We start from the raw sequence: 25,619 nt of genomic DNA, 5'->3' as shown, positions 1-25,619 counted from the left end.
GGAAAAGAATCTTAAAAAAAAGGAGGTATACATATGTATAACTGAATCACTTTGCTGGACAGCAGAAATTAACACAACATTGTAAATCAACTATACTTCAATAAATTTTTAAAAAGTAAATACACATATAACAGCATTATAGACTCAATTTTTTTACTAAAAGATGTGCTCAAAGAGAAATATTGACCACTGGTTTAATTAAAATGCTTTAAATACTCAGAGCAGAAACAGTTGCCAGGATTCTTGTCTGGTGGTGTGATCATGATCAAGATAGTTTTACATTCAGCTTTATGTGGGTGCAGGGATTGGGAGAGGTAGTGTGGGTGTAGGGTTCATTGGTTGATTCATATTTGGTTAGGGCATGATTTCCTTGGGATGTGCATTGTGATGTTTTAAATGAAAAGAGACAGGTGAGTATATGCATTACAATTAGATTATAATATGTCTTTTTAAAAGTTATTTTTAAATATCTGTTATGAAGAGTGGTAAGCTATATGTCAGAAATGGGTGGATAATATTTAATTTTAGTTAATTTCTTTTATCCTAGGCTGAACAGATATCTGGTTTTCACATAAGATCGGTTCTCTGTGTACCTATTTGGAATAGCAACCACCAAATAATTGGTAAGACATTACCTAAGTCGTTCAAACTTCTTTTATAAAGAAGTACAATTTACTTTAAAATACATCCATCTCTTTTTTAAATGTTCCCCTTTTTATGTCCAGGACTCATCAACTTATGTCTCATACTCCTGTGTAATCTCGTAAGTGAAGACTCCTGATGAATCAGTGTTAATCAGGACAATGAACAAATATTTATTCCTTTAAATAAGAACCAATCGTTTCGAAGTTGGAGGGGATTTCAGAAAGCAGCTAACTGAACTCTTTTATCTTACTCTGTGGAAACTGAGGCCCAAAGAGAGAGAAAAGACTTGCATAAGGTCACAAAGTGAGTTAGTAGCAGAGTCCCAAGTAAAACTCGGGCTTCTTAACTCCTAGTACATCTATGCTTTTACACGTGGAGTAAATGCAAAGGAAGAAAGGACGTGCATTGTTAGGCATATACTGTACATGTGTCTTTCTGCCTGGATGGTTCCAAAATAGGTCCAATTCCTGAATAAGGGAATTGTGGACCAAAGCAGTTTCCAATTTTTCTCTCCCTCCCTGCTTCTTTCCTTTCCTTGAAAATTCAGTTAGAAAATCTCAAACCTAAAAAAGAAGTCTAGGCGAGAAGGGGCCAGTTGTTAAAGTCAAGAAGGATGGAGACATTAGTTATTTAAACACAATGAAAATGTGTTATTTTTCTAAGAGACAAGGTAACTAATACATTTGGTAACTAATGTAACTATTTGCCTCTCTTTGCTTCACCCTAAGGTTGCCTCTTAAACTCTAAGATATTGGACTTACCAAAGGATTCAGTATTCTGTAAATATTGTTAAGACTTGAATTCTAAGAGAATTTTTTCATCAGTTTGCTTAATTTGCAGAAAATACTAGTACATTATTGAACATAAAGTATATTCTAAGATTTGAGAATTTGAGCCCCTAGTACAAAGCATTGAATTACATCATGGGTAGAATTTTAAATATATTTAAGGTGTTTTTTTTTTTTTTGGCCACGCTGTGCAGCATGCGGGATCTTAGTTCCCCGACCAGAGAACCCCTGCCCCCTGCACTGGAAGCGTGGAGTCCTAACTACTGGACCGCCAGGGAATTCCCAAAATATATAATATTTAAGTTTAAAGAGAAGAGAAATTTCATAAGAAACACCATACGTTATCTGTAGATGTCCAATGGCAATCTCACATGCAGTCCTACATTTCATTTCTAACAGTAAACATCTGTTATTCTTTCAAAACTAAGACTGTAGTTTGCCTGTTACACACTAAAAGCTTTGTATTTTATTATACATGTCTTCTAGCATATGACGACTTACCTCCCTGATGCGAAGTTAGGTGTTTTAAAACAAGCATGCTTTAGAATTACAGTCATTTTTGTTTATACTAAATAGGGATACAAGGGAATGGTTTTCAAGATTGTTGAATTTTTCCAGTTAGACTTGTGTGCTTTGATAGTCGTGCCCCAAACATCTGGTATAATGCTGGAAATGAACTTTGGAAAGAAGACACACACAAGTTAAATTTGTTAAAACTAGTTTAACCCCATTGCGAGCAGGCAACAAAACTAACCTTGTTTTGAAAGTTAACTGTATCATAATTCCTAACATTTCTTGAATGTTCTCTCCATGTGGAACAATATGCTTTCCAAACATTAATCAAATGTTATCTCATTTAATCTTCATAACCCACTGAGACAGTTAACATTTTAATCCTCATTTTACTGATGAGGAAATTCAGTGTTAAAAATGTTAGGTAACATGCTCATGGTAACACCACTAATGGTGGAGTTGAAAATTCAAACCAAGACTGTCTAACTCCAGAGCCTATGTTCTTAATCACTATGCCGTGCTGCCTGAACTCAAGCGCTGTGCTTCAGAGAATTGAAAAAAAAATTTAGTTATGTATATTTAAAAATTTTTATATTTATATAATTATGTACATTATATTTTTATATATTTTTAATTTATAATTAATTTTTTAATATATTGCATGTATATATGTGTTTATATATACATACAGTTACAGATATTCAAGTATGTATATGTGTATAAGTATGTAATTGTGTATATATGTGTATGCCAGATACATCAATTATTGTGCACAGTCATCTTGAAAACCATTTTTAGGGAATCTGATTGATGCCTGGTAGAACTCCAGGCTTCCCTGAGACCTGGTCTGGATATCACAGCTGGAAAATAGACTGCATCCCTGTACACCTCAGATCTGCTCTCACGGAGGCAGCAGGTGTGAGAGTAACCAGGGATTAAGCTGAGTGTGTGCACTTAAAGGAGGATAGAGTCATCTTACTGTATTGTAGGAACACGGTGTCCAGCACCGAAAATGACCACATATCCCAACCTCTTCTCACAGGAGTGGCTCAAGTGTTAAATAGACTTGATGGGAAACCTTTTGATGACGCAGATCAACGACTTTTTGAGGTAAGAAAATAAATTTGTGAACCAGGGGTTACAGCTGAGTCATCAGTAGTCTCCTGGTTACAGCTTGCCCCCATTAGGAAGTATAAATAATTATTATTTGACATTTATTAATCATTATACTTTGACAGTGTGATGAAATTTAAAGGAAGATTTAAAGAATATATCAATGTTTAGGTAAGATTTGATTCTCTTCTTTCATGAATTAGATGTTTTTACCCTAATTGATTGTTTTTACAGAGTTGAATTGCCTTGCTCTTCTCTCCAAAGTGTTGTCTTACCTTTGTCTTGTTTGTGTGTGTTCAGTCATGAGACTTCTAGCCAGCTCTGCCAGGCATACTGCCATCACCTTTCTTATATTTACAAGCTTCCGTTTACTCCAGTCTGCCCTCTAGCTAGAGAGGTTAGCCTTGAACAGGCTTCCTAGTAGACTTCGTACCAGTAGCCAACATGAAAACCCCATGATTTTTTTTCTCCAGTTGAGGCTACATCAGGGCTTCTTTACTAATTGGTTCTAAATCTGAATCCTCTGTCCCCTTAACATTTACCTCATTTACACTCACTTGGTTTCCTTACCAAAATATTTTATAGCCTAGCTGCTGAAAGAGGTGGCTGTTGGTTAAATGGGATGAAATTACTAAAATCAGTTCACAACCTAAATAAAGAATGCATTTAAACGGACTGTACGTTTTTAAATGTATTTAAAGTCATTTCTTCACAATGACATTAAATTAATAATTTTTCTCATGTGCAATGTGAGCGATAAAGTTGTTACATGACAATAGTAATTAAGAATTTTAATGTACATATTTCCCTAAGGCCTACCTCTGTATACAATAAAATTATATTTAAGGCCCATTCCTGATGACTGCCTGCTTTTATATTAGATTATGCCAATGAGTTATTGCAATTTTCAGTTAGTGAGCTTTCTCTTTCCTAGGCTTTTGTCATCTTTTGTGGCCTTGGCATCAACAATACAATTATGTATGATCAAGTGAAGAAGTCGTGGGCCAAGCAATCTGTGGCTCTTGATGTAAGTACAATATTTATGTCAGAATTTATGCTAAAAAGCCCTGATTTTATGAGGGGAAAAAGGTCCTTAATTTTTAATTATCTATTCATTGGGTCTTAATCATTTTAGAGTTATAGGTTTGAGTTTGATGAAAGCTAGAGACCCTCTCTAGAAAAATATACATACACACATAGTTTTACATATAATTTCAGGGAGTTCACAGATTCCTTGAAGCCCAGCCATGTATGGTGTACAGTTAAATTTTAAATATTAGGATTATTAAAAGAGATGATCCAAAATGAATTTGTCAGGATGTAAAATGTATTATGAATGTATTTTGAATATGTATAGATATTCTGGAAATTCACAACTTTTATTACCATAAGAAAAAAACCTCTCTATGAAGATCTGTGACTCAGATGGGGGAAACTGATTCTGTCATTATGCACCCCTCCCTGTGCTAATGTAGTCACAGTCTCCTCACCCATGAATTGTTCATTTGGGTTCATAGTGTACACCCCCTTGTTTGTATAACTCAGATACCTTCTGTCCTTAGACACAAAAATTATTACTGACACTCCCAAATTTCCAGCCCAATTGTGAGCCTTGTGACAATCTCACTTTTCAGAAGCTGACTTATTTGTGTGGCCTTGTATGTTCTGTGTGCTTTATTTGTGCCAGTGTCAAAAGTAGCGTTCCCAGTCAGAATTCAAGTGTTGCCATCTTGGTTTTGTCCCTCCCACCTCCACTCAACCCCTGCCCCACCAGATACCAAACTCTCGACTCTAATAATCAGGTGGTATCACCTCAGTCCCTAGCCCAGGAATCCATATGCAAGAATATCTGGAAGGATTTCTTTTTTTGGCCACACCACGCGGCTTGTAGGATTCTAGTTCCCCAACCAGGGATCAGCCAAGGATCAAACCCAGGCCCTCGGCAGTGAAATCGCAGAGTCCTAAACACTGGACCACCAGGGAATTTCCTCTGGAAGGATTTCTTATCTCAGAATTATATGAAGACAAAAAACGATATGTTGAGAGCTACTGAATTCAAACTCTGGAATGAGATCTACCTATACTATGGTATACATTAACTTCTGAATAGATCTGTACGTTAGAATTATGTATTTATAAATATTGTACGTGAATACGAATATCGTTAAGTTCTTTTGTTCCTAAATATATAAAATTAATACTCTGAGGCTCTTAGAGAACAGAGATGCTCCTAAAGCTGACTAACGGAACAAAGAAAGGAATTTACTATCATTTTTAATAACTTTACTTTTATGATCCTGATTTCCATTTTGCATGAGCAGCAGGAGCTTCATGAGAAATGTACTAATGTGTGCTTACATTTCCTGACAGTAAGGATCCTAGGATAAAAGGGGTAAAACTTTACCTGTAAGTCTAGAATACAGAGAAATTAAAGCAGGAATGTAGATGTAGAATATTACTTCTTCATTTTGAACATCAAGAATTGTCCTTTGGGGAGTCTTTCATAGATACTGCAAATGAAGCCTTACCTAACACTGATGAGAAATTTTCCAGGAAATATAAGTCAGGGTATTAAGGGACACATTATACACCTTTATGATCAAAAGAGGGAAGGAATGAAGGTCAAACAGAGGGTGTGGAAAGGGCATATGCAATCAGGAGCCAAGCCCCATTTATTCTACCTCCCCAAAACCTCTCCCATCCCTTTCCTCCTTTCCAGTTGCCACGGCAACCATCCTACTCAAGGGCTTCATTACCTCTTGACTGAGCAATTGTAATAGCCTTCTATTTGTTCTTTCTAAACACATTTTAGATTGCATCATTCACCCACTCATAGACCTTAAATTACTCCCCCATTACCTATTAAAGTACAAACTTCTGGCCTTTGAGGCCCTTGGAAATCTCATACCAAACTATCTTCCTGCCCCCGGCCCTCATTTCTCTTTTCAGAGTATTCTATGCAAATTACAAACTCAACTACTTCATAGTCTACAAATCAGCCACCTGCTTCTCTGCCCTCTGATCTTCGCTCTAACATCCTCTCCACTTTAGTTATTCTGTTCCAATTATGCCATCTTCCCTCAAAATTGTCCCATCATTCAAAGCTTAATTTAAATGTAACCTTCTCTCTATAAACCTTCTAATCTCATAGTTATTTGTTCCTCTCTTTGACCTATATTACAGTTAATGGTGAGTCTGTATGTTTTCCTCCACTAGAACATATGTCCATCAAAGCATATGTTCATGTCTTAGCTATCTTTTATTCCTTTTGGTGTTTTATATATAATGGTACTCAATAAAAGTGTATTGAATAAATGAATGCATGCAGCCACAAATAATTATTTTGGTCTGCCACATCAACATTGCAGAAGGGGAAAGCTAGGGCTGTGATGGAGGAACTGGCAGTCATTTTAGTGACAGTCTTGCTGGCCACATAGCAGCACCTCTGTATTCCCTTCCCCCTTTATAAGCCATGAGTAGAAAATTGTTATTTATTTATTTGGGTGTGGGACCTCTTCCCAGATATTGTGTTCCCTGGGGTATTTCTTAGATGATGATTAAGAGACCAGTCTGGCTTCCTGAAGGTGGGGAAGAAGGAGAGAAGTGAAACGGATGATTCTCCGTGAGCAATCCTCTAAGCTCCAAGGAGAGATTTTTCTCTAACTGGGTGATTAAAGAAGTTAGACTTCTAGGATGCCAGCAGAATGCCATTTGATTCTTTGTCACCCCTCTTCCTTTAAACCTACTCTGTTGAATCAATCTTCTCTACTCGAGTGAAGTCTGGTAGATTCCACAGCTCTTCTGACATACTCAGGTGTTAAATAGTCTCTGAGCTTTTCCCCTTGCCCAGGATTAGAAGCCTATGGTCAGGAGAGGGTCATAGTGGGCTTTGTGACTCTTCCTCACTTCACTTCCTCCCCTAAGACAGGTACAAGGAGGTTGGATGAGAGGGCAAAGCCTTACAAGACTGATGCTGTCCTAAGTTGGTTTCAGGGCCCTCTATATCAGACATCAGCATTCTCTTTTTATCATGAGTTGCTTTTATAAATTCTTAGAGGACTCTCGGGGCTAGCAATCTCCTGATAGCCATCCCTGATGTGGGTTTGCCTCTCCTGACTGACGGGTTATAATCTCCTCTCAGCCCCTGGCTTCCAGGGGCCCATCCAGACCCTTCCTCTGTGGGGATCATCTCACTCTTCCAGGAAATTCTCTTGGTCAGGGTCTGTTTTTGTTTCTTTTTTTAATTGTGGTAAAACAGACACAACATAAAATTTACTATTTTTAAGCATACAGTTCATTCACATTGTTGTGCAACCATCACCACCATACATCGCCGGAACTTTTTCATCTTCCCAAACTGAAACTCTGTGCCCATTGACCCCCAACTCCTCATTCTTCCTTCCATGCAGCCCATGGCAACCACCATTCTACTTTATGTCTATGAATTTCACTACTCAAGATACTTCATATGAGCAGAATCAAACAGTACTTGTCCTTTTGTGACTGGCTTATTTCACTTAGCATAGTGTCTTTAAGACTCATCCATGTTGTAGCACGTGTCAGAATTTTCTTTTTAAGGCTGGTTAATATTCTATCGTAAGTATATACCACCTTGTGTTCATTCATTCATCTACTGATAGACACTTGGGTTGCTTTCATGCCAAAGTCCTTTTAAGCCTGGGTATCTTTCATAGGTCCATTTGGTCCATGGGAAAACTCACATGTCTTCAACCATTAGATTGAAATGCAAGTCTTCTGCAAAGCAGCTCTCTTCTCCTGCCCACTAACTTTTGGAATTTTTAGGCATGAATCAGGTACCAGTCTCTGTTCCCACACTATACTCTGGGGAAATACACTGTAGGTCCTACAAGTGGTTCTCTGGAAGGAACTCTCAAGAAACCCTAAGAAATCCTCAATATGGGGCTCTCATGAACTGTTACCCTTTTTACACAGTGCAGAGTTGGGAAACCAGCACCTTAACTTGGAAGCAGGGGCATCTTCTTTCCAAGTCCTACATAGAAGGCCTAGATGGCCTTAGCACTCCCTTTAGAATGTGATACCTGTTGGTCTCAACTATAAACTCAGACAGAGTCTCATTTAAACATCCTATTTTGTCTATCAAAATGATTTTTTTCAGACCAAGTTACTGTCAGACCATGATCCAATGATTGTCTGAATGATAAGTGTCAGGCCTGGGAAGACCCATGTTTATTTGCAGGTACAATGGATCCAGGTTCTCAATTACAAAGCCAAATGTAACACATCAGCAGAAATGGAATTGTTCCCACTTGTAAATTCTTCTTTACTGACAATATGTTGGATTATGTAAACACTTCTTTTGGAGAAAAGAAAAAAAGGAAACACAAATTAATTGCTGTCTTGAAATGATTATGTAGTAATTAGTTCCCCATTGTAGCCACTACTACATCGTAAGTTACTTAAAAAAAGAAAGAAAGAAAGAAAGAAAAAAAAACTCTGGAAGCTGTTCTCTGTGAAAATTCCAGGCTCTTATTGAGCTGGTTTATAAATTTATGATCAAATTATGGCTTTTAAAAAGGCACTAAGAAAATAATCATGCCAAATTTCTTGAACTTCTTTGAATAGCCAGTAAAGACCAACTAAACGATAGTGTGAGCTTCAACTTTTCACTTGCTGCTTTCTGTTGCCCAAAGAAAAGTCTCACAGTTGACATGCTGATTGGGCTTTTGGGGTATTCTAGCATAGCCCACACATTAGAATCAACAGGGTGCTTTTAAAAAATATTGATGCCTGCACCCTTTTCTAAACTGATTGAATCAAAATCTCTGGAAATAGAGACTGAGCATATGTATTTACAAAAAGTTGTCCATGTGATTCTGATGCACAGTGCAAGGTGAGAACCATTGGCACAGAGTGATCTATTTGTGGGTTAATTTCTCCAAGTCTTTCTTTCACAAAAAGCAACCACAGTATTGGATATCAGTACTTTCTTTATAAATATTTGTTGAATTAGGTTGAAGACAGTAGATGAAATGAGGTGAGGCTAAAGGGTGCTATCTCCTCCTTGCTTTAAATACCCGTTTACTCTTTGACTCCTTCTGATGGCTTCCATTGTCACCTCTCCTTTGAGGAGTCATCTGGAATGTTATCAGTGAACACCTATGCCCAGTCCCCATTCTCAGTTCTTAACTTCTCTTATCTGTTCATGCTGTTGACTATTTTCTCCGATCACAGAAAAGAAAATAACCAGTCCACCGTGGTAATTAACCTGTAAATGACTGGTTTATTTCATGGCCATAAGAGAGACCAGGATCCAGAGCAAAGATAGATGAACCTTAAAAACAAGGAACAGGGCAGCAATTTTAGTATTACAAGACTCATCATGTAATTTACTAGAATTTTATAGCTATCTATAATATATTCCATTTTCTTTAGTAAAAGGAGAAACAGTTTCTATTCCAGTGCCTAGAATAGTTCTCAACACATAGTAGGTACTCAATAAATATTTGCTTAGTTATATTATTTTTTGATTTATTAGTTTATTTATGAATAAATGAACCTAATTTCATACCTAACTTGATACCTAATGGTATCTGAAGCATTTTGTGACTTGCTAACAGCTTCTGTAAGCATCTGTTTTTGCAAATTTAGGACATAGTCTTGAAATATCTATGAAAACTGTGATTTCCAGTTTATAATTTTGTAAATGAATTCCACAAATTCTACAAAACTGGCTCTGTGGGGCATTCCTTGAGGTAGCAATGAGGAAGTATATATGGTTTTTTTTTTTATTTTGGCCATGCGGGATCTTAGTTCCCCTACCAGGGATCGAACATGCACCCCTTGCATTGGGAGCGCAGAATCTTAATCACTGGACTGCCAGGGAAGTCCCAGTAGATATGTTTTTGTTTCTTTTGTCTCAATAATATCTGCTGTAGATAATTAGGGTCACAAAGTATTTTTAAAAATCTTTTTGTTTGGAGGCAGATCAGTCATAACTCTAGAGATTTTCCTGTTTTCCATGTTTTCTGCTACATCCTCCCTTGGCTTCTATGACCCTATACCTAGGTTGTTCTTCTCTGGTCTTTCATTCTTAAATCTCCTCTCTTCAGCCCTCTTCTGAATATTCTTCAAGGTTGAATCATCTGACCCATTTGCTCCTATTTTCTCTCTGTACACACTTTCCCTGAGCAACTGCAGCTACTCATTTGGCTTTAACTGAGATGACCTCCAATATGTATTCCTAGTTCACTCTTTCTCTCTCTTTGAAGCTTCAGACTTTCATTTCCAACTAACTCTTAGTTCTTTTATGTACGTCCAAAAGTTCAGACTTAACATATGTAACAGTTACAATCCCCATTAAAAAATATGTATATATGTTATTAATAGAATATTGGTATGATGTTTTCATTCACAGTGGTTTATCATTAACTTCTCTTCTCCTTGGCTTTCCACATCCAGCCATTTGCCAGGTTCAGTCAATCTGGTTCCTGCAGTATCTCCTTTTTCACTGCCATCTCTGTAGTTCAGGTCTTTATTTTCTCTTTCCTGTATTAATGCTGCTTATTCAAGCTGATAATCCTGGCTCTAGTTTCTTCTTTCCCCACCCATGGTACTCACAATGTACGGATTTGTTTTCCTAAAGTATAATATTGGCCGTATCTCTAATGGGCTCTAAAAAAAATCAGTGCCTTCCCATTGCCTACAAATTAGACCTTTCAAGATCCTCCACTATTGACATCAATGTTCTTTTTACCTTAGTTTTCACTGCCTCCATCTAGGAAAAAAATCTCTATTATTATGTGTTTCTCAGAAATATCCAGAGATTCCCACTCTGGGTCTTTTCTCCATTTGCTTGTAAAACCTTTTAACAAACCTCAGATTTCACCTCTTCCTTTAATGTTTCCTGATGTGTCCCCAAGAGATGTGATTGTTCCTTTCCTTTAATCTCTTTACAAAAGGGCTGTTGTCATATAAAATCTCTGTTGTGTTGGTTGATCTTCAGATAGAAATATTTTACAAATATTTTACACTAGTAAAAACATAGTGCTTACCATTTAAGTCTTTGGTAATAAGGATAAAGATTAATCAGATTGTTTTCTTATGATTCTTTTATACTAAATATGACCCCTATATGATATAATTTTTTTCTTATATTTTTAAGTGTTTTTAAGTTTAAACAATGTATTATGGTTATAGAAGATGTAAAATCAGAAATCAAAATCAGTGGTAACCTACTGCTTAGAGCTTACCACCTTATCATTTGGGTTGACAATTTTTTCTTTCTTTTTTTCTTTCAGCCTTTTTAAAGGCTGTCTTCTGGATTCCACTGTTACTAATGAAAAATCTGCCATTATTCTTGTAAATGTAATGTGTCTTTATTTCTCACTGCTTTTAACATTTTCTTTTTAATCTTGGTTTTACAATCATTTGACTATGATGTGTCTAGGTGTGTTTTTCTTTGTATTTCTTTTTCTTGGGTTTCACTGATTTTCTTGGATCCAAGGGTTGATAGCTTTCATTAATTTTGGAAAATAGTTGGCTAATATCTCTTCAAATATTTATCTTTCTTTATTTCTGTCTTTCTGGGCCCAGTTACATGTATGTTGAATCGTGTGATATTGGCCCCCAGATCTCTGACACTTGTAATGTTTTCATTCTTTTTTCCTTTATGCTTCAGTTTGGGGGGGGGGGTTTCTACTGAACTTTCTTAGAGTTTGCTGATTCTTTCTTTTTTCTAGTCTTCTATAAAGTCCATCCATTTCTGATATTTTATTGTACTCTGTTGTATTAATATTATATGTTTCAGTTCTAGACATTTTGACTTAGTTCTTTTATAAGCTTTGGTTTCTCTGCTGAAATGTCCCAACTGTTATTATGTCTAACTTTTCCTCTAAATTTTTAACGTACAATTCTTCACAAGTTATTTTATATCACTCATCTTTATTTCTAACATCAGGGGCATTGATGACTCTGCCTCTATTGAGTATTTCTTTTCTTGGTGAGGGATCACATTTTTCTGTTTCTTTGCCTGTCTTCATAAATATTTATTGCATGTAAAACATCTTGTATAGAAAAACAAGAGTAGATAAAGGTTTTGGTACCGTTTGAGCTAAATAATATTTTTTGTTGTGTTCTGTTTTTCCAGATAGGATATGTGATTTTTTTTATGTCAGGCTGCTAACATGAAGGGTTGATCATTCAAATTCAACCATCTGTGGTGCTTAGCTGAAAACAGGCAGAGCTTTTGTTAGTTTCCCTTTATTTCTGGTCTCAGAAGAGATTATGGAGATCTCCTTTTGCCCTTCAACCCAACCCCAAATACTCAGGCTCTGTTCAGGATTTGAGTTGAAGGCATTTGAGTTGTAGCTTAAAGTTCATTTCAGTTGACTTCTAGATTCAACTCCATCAGGGCCTAAAACCTAACTAATGTACACGAATATAAGATTTCGATTTTCCAGCTCTGCACGCACCACCACTTTCATGGGAAACTTCCCATGGAGGAGTAATTTCAAGCTGAGAAATTTACTTTTGCATCTGTGGCTGCAGATACCTATATGCTGTGCCAGCCCACCCTGTTATTAAAAATTTGGCTCGTTTTCCCCCTTTCAGCAGTCACTCTACTGATGATAGGCTCATCGTCCTACTGTAAGCAGCTGGTCCCAGGTATGAAAGTAACCCCTGCTTTCCATTCATCTATAAAGGCTGTCTCTTGACTGGAATGTAGTTCATTTGGGTTTCTCTCTGTCTACCACTCACTCTTTGACAGCTTTAAAATGACAGCTTTATTTTGTCTTTTTTCTTATTGTTATGAAGGGGGTAGCAATCTTCTAAGATCTTCTTTATCCTATCAGGAAGTGGAAACCTCTGGCCAATTCCTTTTACTTTCCACTGCTGATATGGATCTATTAGATATTAACTTTTCTTTGTAATGTCATATTTTGTCAGGAAGGGAGTTGAATATTTTTATAGTCTGTCATCATCAATCTTCTCTTTGAATTGCTAATATTTCTTGCTTTATATATTTTTGATTCCATATTTTTTGCAAAAACAGATTCACAACTGAGAATTGTTTCTTTGACAGATTCAAAATTACTCTTTTGTTTTACTTGATTGCTTTTTACTTTGAAATCTACTTAGTTTGAACTTAATGTTGTCATCTGTGCTTCTATTTTTTTTATTTATTGTATTTTAAGAATACATCTATTCAATGAGTATTTCTTATGTTCTAAGCACTGTGCTGGGCACTGGAGATAAAGCAGTGAGCCAAACAGAGCTGGTGCCTTTCCTTACAGAGCTTAGAATGTGAAGTAAACAAACAAACAAAAAAGTCTCGCAAATCAGAATCTAATCAGTTGTGATAAATTCTGTGCAGAAAAAATACAGGATGTCATAAAAGCATCTAGCAGGGGATGTAAACTGGGGTTTAGGTAAGTCTTTTCTAAAGGATATACGTTTAAACTGATAATTCCTTACTCATTCTTTTATTTTTATTATTTCTGGTTAATTTTGTTTTAGGCATATTTCCTATAAATCCATACATCTGAATTTAATTTTTTAATCCAGTCTGAGAATCTTTTTTTTTTTAAATAAGGTGTTTGGTTTTAAGTCTATTATCTTATTCTTTCTGAATTTTTACTTTATTATGTTTTGCTTTTTCTGAATTCTACTATATGTATTATATTTTGCTTGATTTGTTTTACTTCAGTGAAGTGAAAGTTATTTATGATGCTCCTTTTACAAAAGCATTCTTTAATCAGTATATCTCTAATTAATAAAGACAAAATTGAAACTGTATCTTTTAACTCTCCACTATGTAAGAAAATGAATTGAGTATGTGCTTACCTCAGTTTGCTTGTTTTTGTTCATGTATTAAAGGGTTTTAATTACATTATAAGTAATAAATTATTACATTTACAAAATGCAGTTACTTTTCCAAGCAGCACTACTTATATTTTTCCATATTACTATAACTGTATTTCTAATACTTATTTGGACATAGATTCTGTTTGGTAATCTAATCTTGCCTATCAAATCACCCCAAAACTTACTAGCTTAAAATGACAATTTGGTTATTTCTCAATTGGAAGTATATCTTAATATATATCATCACCCCAAAAAGCTCCCCCATGCCTCTTCCCAGAGACACCTACCACCAACCCTAGAGACAACTACTGTTCTAATTTTTCCACCAGGAATTAGTTTTACCTGTTTAGAATTTCATATAAATTAAATTATACAATATATACTCTTCTGTGTAAGGCTTCTTTCAACCAGCATAATGCATTTGAGATTCATTCATGTTGGGTATATAAGTTTTTCCTTTCAATTGATGAGTAGTATTCCATTGTGGGATTATACCACAGGATTATCCGTTCTCCTATTGATCAACATGCTTGTGTTTCCAGTTTGGGGCTTTATGAATTAATGCTATGAACATTTTTGTTTAAGTATTTTTGTGAACATATACTTTTACTTCTCTTGAGCTAATACATAGTATTAGAATTACTGGTCAAAAGGTCAGTGTATATTTAGCTTTACAAGAAATTATAAGATTTTCTTTTCCTGTGTGATTGTACCATTTTAGTTTCCTACGAAGTAACTATTACAGTTTTAGTTGCTTCACAATGTCACAAATGTTTGGTGCCATAATTGTTTTTAATTTTAGCCTTTCTGGTAAGTCTATAATGGCATTTTATTGTGGTTTTAATTTTCATTTCACTGATGACTAATAAAGTTATATACTTTTTCATGTACTTATTTACCATTTGTATATCTTCTCTTGTGAACTGTCCAAATTTTTTGCCACTTTTAATTGGACTGCTTGTCTTTTTATTTTTAGGTAGTAGGAATTCTTTATATATTCTGGATACCAGTGTTTGGTCAGATATATGTATTGTGAATATTTTCTCCAAATCTGCACCTTGCCTATTCATTTTCTGAAAGGTGTCTTTTGATGAGCACATATCTTTAGTTTTGATGAAGTCTAATATATCATTTAAAAATTTCTTTTAAGGTTATTACTTTCTGTGATCTGAGAATCTTTGCCTGCCCTCAAATCAAGAATATATTCTTTGATGTTTTCCTTGTTTTCCTCTAAAAGCTTTATGGTTTTAGCTTTTACATTTAGATATATGATTTATCTCAATAATTTTTGTATACAGTAGCAGTTGAGGTTCATTTTAAAAAATCTGTACCATTTATTGAAAAGTTCTTCTTCCTCCCCTGAATCACTTTGGCACCTTTGTTGAAAAACAAATGACTATAAGTGTCAGTTCACTTCTAGCCTGTCCATTCTTTTCCATTCATTTGTTGATCCTGAGCTCTTACACTTTAAAAAAATCTTTATTAACTCCAATGTGGGTTTAAATTCTGCTGTCATAATTTGGGTTCCCTTGAAATTTTTCCATTTGTTACACCCATCTCCATTTGCACGTTGTTGCCTGTGTATTCAATCACTGAATAAATATTTGTTCAGCTTCTGCTTTGTGATAGATGCTGTTCTAGGTACTGACGATTCAGTAGTAAACAAATAATTTTCATATTCTTATTGACCTTCTATTCTAGTGTGAAAAGACAGGCAGTAGATAAGTAAACAAATAGATTAGCAAGATAAATCCATGATGTTGTGTCATACAGAAAACAAAGCAGGATGTTTTCATAGTGACTAGAAATAGGGGGCTACTGTTGTATGTCCCAGAGAGCCCTCCCTGAGAAAGTAACAGCTGAGCTTTGTTGTCTCATTCTTTTGTTTGTATTTTAAATTTTGTCCCAACATATTTTACCTATATGTTTTTCTGCTGTAGTTTCAATGAGGCTCTTTCTTCTTGTATCTTGTTGAAGACACTAAGCATAAGATTGCTGAAAGGTAACAACACTTGCATGAAGTGATTATCTGAGTTTTCATGATGATGCGCTTTCTCTTGATTTCAGTGTTTACCAACTGGCAAGGATTTGTGATTGGCCTTGAGCCTCTCTCACTGTCCACTTCCATACTATAGAATCCCGTTTATTAGATACACAAAAAGGGGGCAAGCTGATGTACTTAGTTCCATGTTGAGTCAGTACCCAGTATGTAGGCACAGATCTAGTGTGGTTCTGCCAGGCTGAAATGGTGTATTCTCCCTTTAATCCAGTGAACTCTGGATCTCTTGTGTATAGGGATGTGTCTGTATGTCTGGTTCACCTTTGTGTGTCCAGTGCCAGCACAGGACCTGGCACATAGTAGACATGCAAAAAATATTTGTTGAATGAATCCAGTACAGTAAAGTACAAATAAAGATCACAATTAAAGTACAATAAGAATCTCAACCCTCAGTATACACTACTGGTAGGGTTTTTTATGAAGTACAGTAGAAGCGTTAAAAGTGTGGGCTTTTGGGCTTCCCTTGTGGTGCAGTGGTTGAGAATCTGCCTGCTAATACAGGGGACACGGGTTCGAGCCCTGGTCTGGGAGTATCCCACATGCCGCAGAGCAATTGGGCCCGTGAGCCACAACTACTGAGCCTGCGCGTCTGGAGCCTGTGCTCCGCAACAAGAGAGGCCACGATAGTGAGAGACCCGCGCACTGTGATGAGGAGTGGCCCCCGCTTGCCACAACTAGAGAAAGCCCTCGCACAGAAACGAAGACCCGACACAGCAAAAATTAATTAATTAATTAATTTTAAAAAAAGAAAAGAAAAGTGTGGGCTTTAAAATTAGACTGTTAGGATTTTAATTCTAGCTCTGCCACTTTCTGTATATTTCTTGGCAAGTCACTTAACTTCTCTGTGCTTCGTTTTTCTCACTTTCCAACCTTGTGGGATTGTTAAGACGATTAAAGGAAATAATGCAAGTTAAACCTTTAGCACAGTGCTCATAAAATGTCAATAATAATTGTTGCTTATAATATCCCCCCATCATACAGTGTTTTATTTGCAGTCACTCTGTCCCCCAAGATGAAGGCTAATCCTTCAAAAACAGCTGTCATTCAGTAGGTCAACTGATTAATTTTCTGCTTAGTGCAGATCCTGGGTCTCTGAGTAAGAGCCCTGACAGGAGAGAAAGGAGCAATGCTCTCCCATCCCATCTTCTTTCAGGCCGGGGGAATGCTTTATTTCAGGGGTGAAACATGGTTACGCTGCCTGTCATTTTCCTCAGTTTAGCTGCACCTGCCTTATAAATGGGGAAAATTCTTCCCAGAATCTAGCAGTGGGTTATCAGTTTTAGTGATGATTTCTGGGTTTCCATTTAGGTATTTTGTGCAAAGTGGGAGACCCTACATGGAGAATCAGCCAGATAACATTTTAAAAAATAAACTCTGTTTTTAGAACAGTTTTAGATTTACAGAAAAAACTGGAAAGATAATACAGAGAGTTTCCATATATGTTATACCAAGTTTCCCCAATTATTAACATCTTACATTAGTATGGTACATTTTATAATTAGCGAACTGATATTGCTACATTATTATTAACTAAAGTCTCTATTTTCCTCACATTTCCTTAGGTACCTAATATCCTTTTTCTGTTCTAGGATCCCATCCAGAAAACCCAGTTACATTTAGTCACCATGTCTCCTCAGGTTCCTCTTGGCTAACAGCGTTTCAGGCTTTCTTTTTTTTGATGACCTTGATAATTTTGAGGAATACTGATCAGGTATTTTGTGAGAATTTCTATTGGTATTTCTCTGATGTTTTTCTCATGACTAAACTGAGGTTATGGGTCTGGAGGAGGAAAACCACAGAGGTAAGGTGACATTTTCATTACATCATGTCAAGGGCACATACTTTCAACATGACATATCACTGTTGATGTTGACCTTGATCACCTGACTGGGGTAGTGTTTCTCAGGTCTCCCTACTGTGGAGTTACTCTCCTCTTCCCCACCTTTCCATACTGAAATCTTGGAAGGAAGTCCCTAAGCACACCTAAGGAGTAGGGAGTTATGCTTGACCTCCTTGAGGAAAGAAATAGCCACATACATTATCTAGAATTCTTTATACAGGGTATTTCTCTTCTACCAACTTACTGGTTGGTTGAATATTTATTCAATTAGTTATTTATCTTAGTATGGACTCAAGGATATATATTTTATACTTTGGATAATAAATAAACTACTACGTTATCATATATCATTTTTTTAACATCTTTATTGGAGTATAATTGCTTCAAAATGGTGTGTTAGTTTCTGCTGTATAACAAAGTGAATCAGCTATACATATAACCCTATATTTCCTCCCTCTTGCATTTCCCTCCCACCCTCCATATCCCACCCCTCTAGGTGGACACAAAGCACCAAACTCATCTCTCTGTGCTATGCGGCGGCTTCCTACTAGCTATCTGTTTTACATTTGGTAGTGTATATATGTCCATGCTGCTCTCTCACTTCGTCCCAGCTTACCCTTCCTCCTGCCCATGTCCTCAAGTCCATTCTCTACATCTGTCTTTATTCCTGTCCTGCCCCTAGGTTCTTCAGAAACTTTTTTTTTTTTTTAGATTCCATATAATGTGTTAGCATACGGTATTTTTCCCTTTCTGACTTACTTCACTCTGTATGACAGTCTCTAGGTCCATCCACCTCACTACAAATAACTCAATTTCGTTTCTTTTTATGGCTGAGTAATATTCCATTGTATATATGTGCCACATCTTCTTTATCCATTCATCTGTTGATGGACACTTAGGTTGCTTCCGTGTCCTGGCTATAGTAAATAGAGCTGCAATGAATATTTTGGTACATGACTCTTTTTGAATTATGGTTTTCTCAGGGCATATGCCCAGTAGTGGGATTGCTGGGTCATATGGTAGTTCTGTTTTTAGTTTTTTAAGGAACCTCCATACTGTTCTCCATAGTGGCTGTATCAATTTACATTCCCACCAACAGTGTAAGAGGGTTCCCTTTTGTCCACACCCTCTCCAGCATTTATTGTTTGTAGATTTTTTGATGATGGCCATTCTGCCTGGTGTGAGGTGATACCTCATTGTAGTTTTGATTTGCATTTCTCTAATGATTGGTGTTGTTGAGCATCCTTTCATGTGTTTGTTGGCAGTCTGTATATCTTCTTTGGAGAAATGGCTATTTAGATCTTCTGCCCATTTTTGGATTGGGTTGTTTGATTTTTGATATTGAGCTGCATGAGCTGCTTCTATATTTGGGGGATTAATCCTTTGTCAGTTGCTTCGTTTGCAAATACTTTCTCCTATTCTGAGGGTTGTCTTTTTGTCTTGTTTATGGTTTCCTTTCCTGTGCAAAAGCTTTTAAGCTTCATTAGGTCCCATTTGTTTATTTTTGTTTTTATTTTCATTTCTCTAGGAGGTGGGTCAAAAGGATCTTGCTGTGATTTATGTCATAGAGTATTCTGCCTGTGTTTTCCTCTACGAGTTTTTAAGGTCTGGCTTTACATTTTGATCTTTAATCCATTTTGAGTTCATTTTTGTGTAGGGAGTGTTCTAATTTCATTCTTTTACATGTAGCTGTCCAGTTTCCCAAGCACCACTTATTGAAGAGGCTGTCTTTCTCCATTGTATAGTCTTACCCCCTTTATCAAAGATAAGGTGACCATATGTGCGTGGGTTTATCTCTAGGCTTTCTTTCCTGTTCTATTGATCTATACTTCTGTTTTTGTGCCAGCACCATACTGTCTTGGTTACTGTAGCTTTGTAGTAAAGTCTGAAGTCAGGGAGCCTGATTCCTCCAGCTCCATTTTTCTTTCTCAAGATTGCTTTGGCTATTCAGGGTCTTTTGTATTTCCATACAAATTGTGAAATTTTTTGTTCTAGTCCTGTGAAAAATGCCATTGGTGGTTTGATAGGGATTGCATTGAATCTGTAGATTGCTTTGGGTAGTATAGTCATTTTCACAATGTTGATCCCTCAAATCCAAGAACATCGTATATCTCTCCATCTGTTTGTATCATCTTTAATTTCTTTTACCAGTGTCTTATAGTTTTCTGCATATAGGTCTTTTGTCTCCTTAGGTAGGTTTATTCCTAGGTATTTTATTCTTTTTGTTGCAGTGGTAAATGGGAGTGTTTCCTTAATTTTTCTTTCAGATTTTTCATCATTAGTGTGTAGGAATGCAACAGATTTCTGTGCATTAATTTTGTATCCTGCTACTTTACTAAATTCGTTGATTGGCTCTAGTAGTTTTCTGGTAGCATCTTTAGGATTCTCTATGTATAGTAACATGTCATCTGCAAACAGTGACAGTTTTATTACTTCTTCTTTTCCAATTTGGATTCCTTTAATTTCTTTTTCTTCTCTGATTGCTGTGGCTAAAACTTCCAAAACTATGTTGAATAATAGTGGTGAGAGTAGGCAACCTTGTCATGTTCCTGATCTTATTGGAAATGGTTTCAGTTTTTCACCATTGATAATGATGCTGGCTGTGGGTTTGTCATATATGGCTGTTATTATGTTAAGGTAAGTTCCCTCTATGCCTGCTTTCTGGAGGGTTTTTATCATAAATGGGGGTTGAATTTTGTCGAAAGCTTTTTCTGCATCTATTGAGATTATCATATGGTTTTTATCCTTCAGTTTGTTAATATGATGTATCACATTGATTGATTTGCATATATTGAAGAATCCTTGCATTCCTGGGGTAAACCCCACTTGATCATGGTGTATGATCTTTTTAATGTGCTGTTGGATTCTGTTTGCTAGTATTTTGTTGAGGATTTTTGCATCTATGTTCATCAGTGATATTGGCCTGTAGTTTTCTTTCTTTGTGACATCTTTGTCTGGTTTTGGTATCAGTGTGGTGGTGGCCTCGTAAAATAAGTTGGGAGTGTTCCTCCCTCTGCTACAGTTTGGAAGAGTTTGAGAAGGATAGGTGTTAGCTCTTCTCTAAATGTTTGATAGATTTCACCTGTGGAGCCATCTGGTCCTGGGCTTCTGTTTGCTGGAAGATTTTTAATCACAGTTTCAATTTCAGTGCTTGTGATTGGTCTGTTCATATTTTCTATTTCTTCCTGATTCAGTCTCGGAAGGTTGTGCATTTCTGAGAATTTGTCCATTTCTTCCAGGTTGTCCATTTTATTGGCATAGAGTTGCTTGTAGTAATCTCTCATGATCCTTTGGATTTCTGCAGTGTCAGTTGTTACTTCTCCTTTTTCATATCTAATTCTATTGATTTAATCGTCTCCCTTTTTTTCTTGATGAGTCTAGCTAATGGTCAATTTTATTTATCAATTTTGTTTATCTTCTCAAAGAACCAGGTTTTAGTTTTATTTATTTTTTATTTTTATTTATTTATTTTTTTGCGGTATGTGGTCCTCTCACTGTTGTGGCCTCTCCCGTTGCGGAGCACAGGCTCCGGACACAGAGGCTCAGCGGCAATGGCTGACAGGGCCAGCCGCTCTGCGGCATGTGGGATCTTCCCAGACCGGGGCACAAACCCGTGTCCCCTGCATCAGCAGGCAGACTCTCAACCACTGTGCCACCAGGGAAGCCCAGTTTTATTGATTTTGCTATCATTTCCTTCATTTTTTTTTCATTTATTTCTCATCTGGTCTTTATGATTTCTTTCCTTCTGCTAGCTTTGGGGTTTTTTGTTCTTTTTCTAACTGCTTTAGGTGTAAGGTTAGGTTGTTTATTTGAGATGTTTCTTGTTTCTTGAAGTAGGATTGTATTGCTATAAACTTCCCTCTTAGAACTGCTTTTGCTGAATCCCAGAGGTTTTGGGTCATTGTGTTTTCATTGTCATTTGTTTCTAGGTATTTTTTGATTTCCTCTTGGATTTCTTAAGTGATCTCTTGGTTCTTTAGTAGTTGTTTAGCCTTCATGTATTTGTATTTTTTACAGATTTTTCCCTGTAATTGATATCTCGGCTCATAGGGTTGAGGTTGGAAATGACAGTTGATATGATTTCAATTTTCTTAAATTTACCAAGGCTTAATTTGTCACCCAGGATATAATGTATCTGTCACCCAAGATATGATGTATCCTGGAGAATGTTCCATGAGCACTTGAGAAGAAAGTGTATTCTGTTGTTTTTGGATCGAATGTCCTATAAATATCAATTAAGTCCATCTTATTTAATATATCATTTAAAGCTTGTGTTTCCTTATTTATTTTCATTTTGGATGATCTGTCCATTGGTGAAAGTGGGGTGTTAAAGTCCACTACTATGATTGTGTTACTGTCGATTTCCCATTTTATGGCTGTTAGCATTTGCCTTATGTATTGAGGTGTTCCTATGTTGGGTGCATATATATTGATAATTGTTATATCTTCCTCTTGGATTGATCCTTTGATCATTATGTAGTGTCTTTCTTTGTCTCTTGTTATAGTACTTAATTTTAAAGTCTATTGTCTGATATGAGACTTGCTACTCCAGCTTTCCTTTGATATCCATTTACATGGAATATCTTTTTCCATCCCCTCACTTTCAGTCTGTATGTGTCCCTAGGTCTGAAGTGGGTCTCTTGTGGACAGCATATATACAGGTCTTGTTTTTGTATCCATTCAGCCAGTCTATGTCTTTTGGTTGTAGCATTTAATCTATTTACATTTGAGGTAATTATTGATATGTATGTTCCTATTATCTTTTTTTTTTTTTTGCGGTACACGGGCCTCTCACTGCTGTGGCCTCTCCCGTTGTGGAGCACAGGCTCCAGACACACAGGCTCAGCGGCCATGGCTCATGGGCCCAGCCGCTCCGCGGCACGTGGGATCTTCCCGGAACAGGGCACGGACCTGTGTCCCCTGCATCGGCAGGCGGACTCTCAACCACTTCGCCACCAGGGAAGCCCTATCATTTTCTTAATTGTTTTGGGTTTGTTATTGTAAGTCTTTTCCTTCTCTTGTGTTTCCTGCCTAGAGAAATTCCTTTAGCATTTGTTGTAAAGCTGGTTTGGTGGTGCTGAATTCTCTTAGCTTTTGCTTGTCTGGAAAGGTTTTAATATCTCCATCGAATCTGAATGATATCCTTGCTGGGTAGAATAATCTTGGTTGTAGGTTTTTCCCTTTCATCACTTAAATATGTCTGGCCACACCCTTCTGGCTTGCAGAGTTTCTGCTGAAAGATCAGCTGTTAACCTTATGGGGATTCCCTTGTATGTTATTTGTTGTTTTTCCCTTGCTGCTTTTAATATTTTTTCTTCGTATTTAATTTTTGATAGTTTGATTAGTATGTGTCTTCTCCTAGGATTTATCCTGTATGGGACTCCCTGTGCTTCCTGGGGTTGACTGACTATTTCCTTTTCCATAATCAGGAAATTTTCTTCTATAATCTCTTCAAATATTTTCTCAGTCCCCTTTTTTTTCTCTTCTTCTGGGACCTCTGTAATTTGAATGTTCGTGTATTTAATGTTATCACAGAGGTCTCTAAGACTGTCCTCAATTCTTTTCATTCTTTTTTCTTTATTCTGCTCTGTGGTAGTTATTTCCGCTATTTTATCTTCCAGATCACTTATCTGTTCTTCTTCCTAAGTTATTCTGCTATTGATTCCTTCTAGAGAATTTTTTATTTCATTTATTTTGTTGTTCATCACTGTTTGTTTGCTCTTTAGTTCTTCTAGGTCCTTCTGAAATGTTTCTTGTATTTTCTCCATTCTATTTCCAAGAATTTGGATCATCTTTTCTATTATTACTCTGAATTCTTTTTCAGGTAGACTGCCTATTTCCCCTTCATTTGTTTGGTCTGGTGGGTTTTTACCTTGCTCCTTCATGTGCTGCATATTTCTCTGTCTTCTCATTTTGCTTAACTTACTGTGTTTGGGGTCTCCATTTTGCAAGCTGCCGGTTCATACTTCCTGTTGTTTTTGGTGTCTGCTCCCAGTGGGTAAGGTTGGTTCAGTGAGTTGTGTAGGCTTCCTAGTAGAGGGGACTGGTGCCTGTGTTTTTGTGGATGAGGCTGGGTCTCTCTTTCAAGTGGGCAGGACTGTGTCCAGTGGTGTGTTTTGGGATGTCTGTGAACTTATTATGATTTTAGGCAGCCTCTCTGCTAATAGGTGGGGTTGTGTTCCTGTGTTGCCAGTTGTTTGGCATAGGATGTCCAGCACTGTTGCTTGCTTGTTGTTGAGTGGAGCTGGGTCTTAGCGTTGAGATGGAGATCTCTGGGAGAGCTCTTGCCATTTAATATTACATGGAGCTGGGAGGTATTTGGTGGACCAATGTCCTGAAATTGGCTCTCCCACCTCAGAGTCTCAGGCCTGACACCCAGCCGGAGAACCAAGACGCTGTCAGCCACATGGCTCAGAAGAAAAGGGAGAAAAGTAAAGAAAGAAAGAAAGAAAAATAAATAAATAAAATTATTAAAATAAAAACTTTAAAAAAATTTATTAAAAATAAAAAAAGTAATTAAAAAAAAGAAAAACAGAAGAGGGCAACCAAACCAGTAAACAAATCCAGTAATGGTAACAAGCACTAAAAACTATACTGAAAAAAAAAAAAAAATGGACAGACAGAACCCTAGGACAAATGGTAACAGCAAAGCTATACAGACAAAATCACACAAAGAAGCATACACATACACACTCACAAAAAGAGAAAAAGAAAGAATAAATAAATATATATCTATATCTATATCTATATCTATATATATATATATATAAAGGGAAGAAAGCAACCAAATCAATAAACAAATCTACCAATGATAACAAGCTGTAAATACTAAACTACGATAGACATAAAACCAGAAACAAATTAGATGCAGAAAGCAAACCCTATATCTACAGTTGCTCCCAAAGTCCACCGCCTCAATTTGAGGATGATTCGTTGTCTCTTCAGGTATTCCAGAGATGCAGGGTACATCAAGTTGATTGTGGACCTTTAATCCACTGCTCCTGAGGCTGCTGGGAGAAATTTCCCTTTCTCTTCTTTGTTCTCACTGCTCCTGGGGTTCAGCTTTGGATTTTGCCCTGCTACTGCATGTAGGTCACCCTCTGGCCTCTGTTCTTTTGGGAAGTCTGAGGTCTTCTGCCAGCATTCAGTAGGTGTTCTGTAGGAGTTGTTCCACATGTAGATGTATTTTTGATGTGTTTGTTGGGAGGAATGTGATCTTCACGTCTTACTCCTCTGCCATCTTGAAGGTCCCCCCCATTTATCTTATATCATTTTATACCAGAATCCAGTAAGCTTTAACAAAGAACACATGGATATGAGCAAGTGGTGCTTCCCTGCAAAAATAGTCATCTGAGGAGTCTGTGCACTTCTTCTAATAATCCTGTCATCATTTAACTAACTCCTATCATCATTAACTCTGAAACACTTTAGTGGAAACTGTGAGGTTTGCAAGAAATAATTGTTATTGTAATGAATGTATTACCTATTATGTGCCAAGAACTCACTTAACCCTGAGGTATATACATTCATACCTCGTACTTTTTAATGTCTCACCAAAACAACATGACAGATAATATGTAAATGTCATAAGCCATGGTACAATACTTCAAGTAATTTCAGTGTAGTGGAGGATAGAGACAAGTGACAGTATGGTTGCCGTACAGGGTGATGAGTTCCAGGAGAGAGGTGGGTACCAGGTTGAGAAGCATGGAGGAGGGGCATCTAAATCAGAAAGTTCAGTCATTGCTGCTTTGTAGAGAAGGTAACTTCTGAGTGACAGGTGTCAGGGAGCTCTACAATTTTGAAAGACAACTAG

The 25,619-nt window shown here is 36.7% G+C and overlaps 1 protein-coding gene across 7 annotated transcripts in view; it reads left to right on the top strand.

The window, feature by feature from the left end:
• PDE11A (phosphodiesterase 11A) overlaps nt 1–25,619 on the top strand; it is a 466,258-nt gene that overhangs the window by 279,104 nt on the left and 161,535 nt on the right. For all 7 annotated transcript variants that reach the window (XM_079923541.1, XM_079923542.1, XM_079923540.1 and 4 more), the window contains 3 exons: nt 548–623; nt 2,989–3,056; nt 3,994–4,086. In XM_079923541.1, the coding sequence (XP_079779667.1) occupies nt 548–623; nt 2,989–3,056; nt 3,994–4,086 (237 nt within the window). The remainder of the gene's footprint in view (nt 1–547; nt 624–2,988; nt 3,057–3,993; nt 4,087–25,619) is intronic.

The sequence above is a fragment of the Stenella coeruleoalba genome (genome assembly GCF_951394435.1).
Source record: "Stenella coeruleoalba genome assembly, chromosome: 6".
In the NCBI taxonomy this organism is placed as follows: Eukaryota; Metazoa; Chordata; class Mammalia; order Artiodactyla; family Delphinidae; genus Stenella; species Stenella coeruleoalba.
The sequence above is the reverse complement of the archived record's forward strand: the minus strand, read 5'-3'. Positions and strand labels throughout refer to the sequence as shown.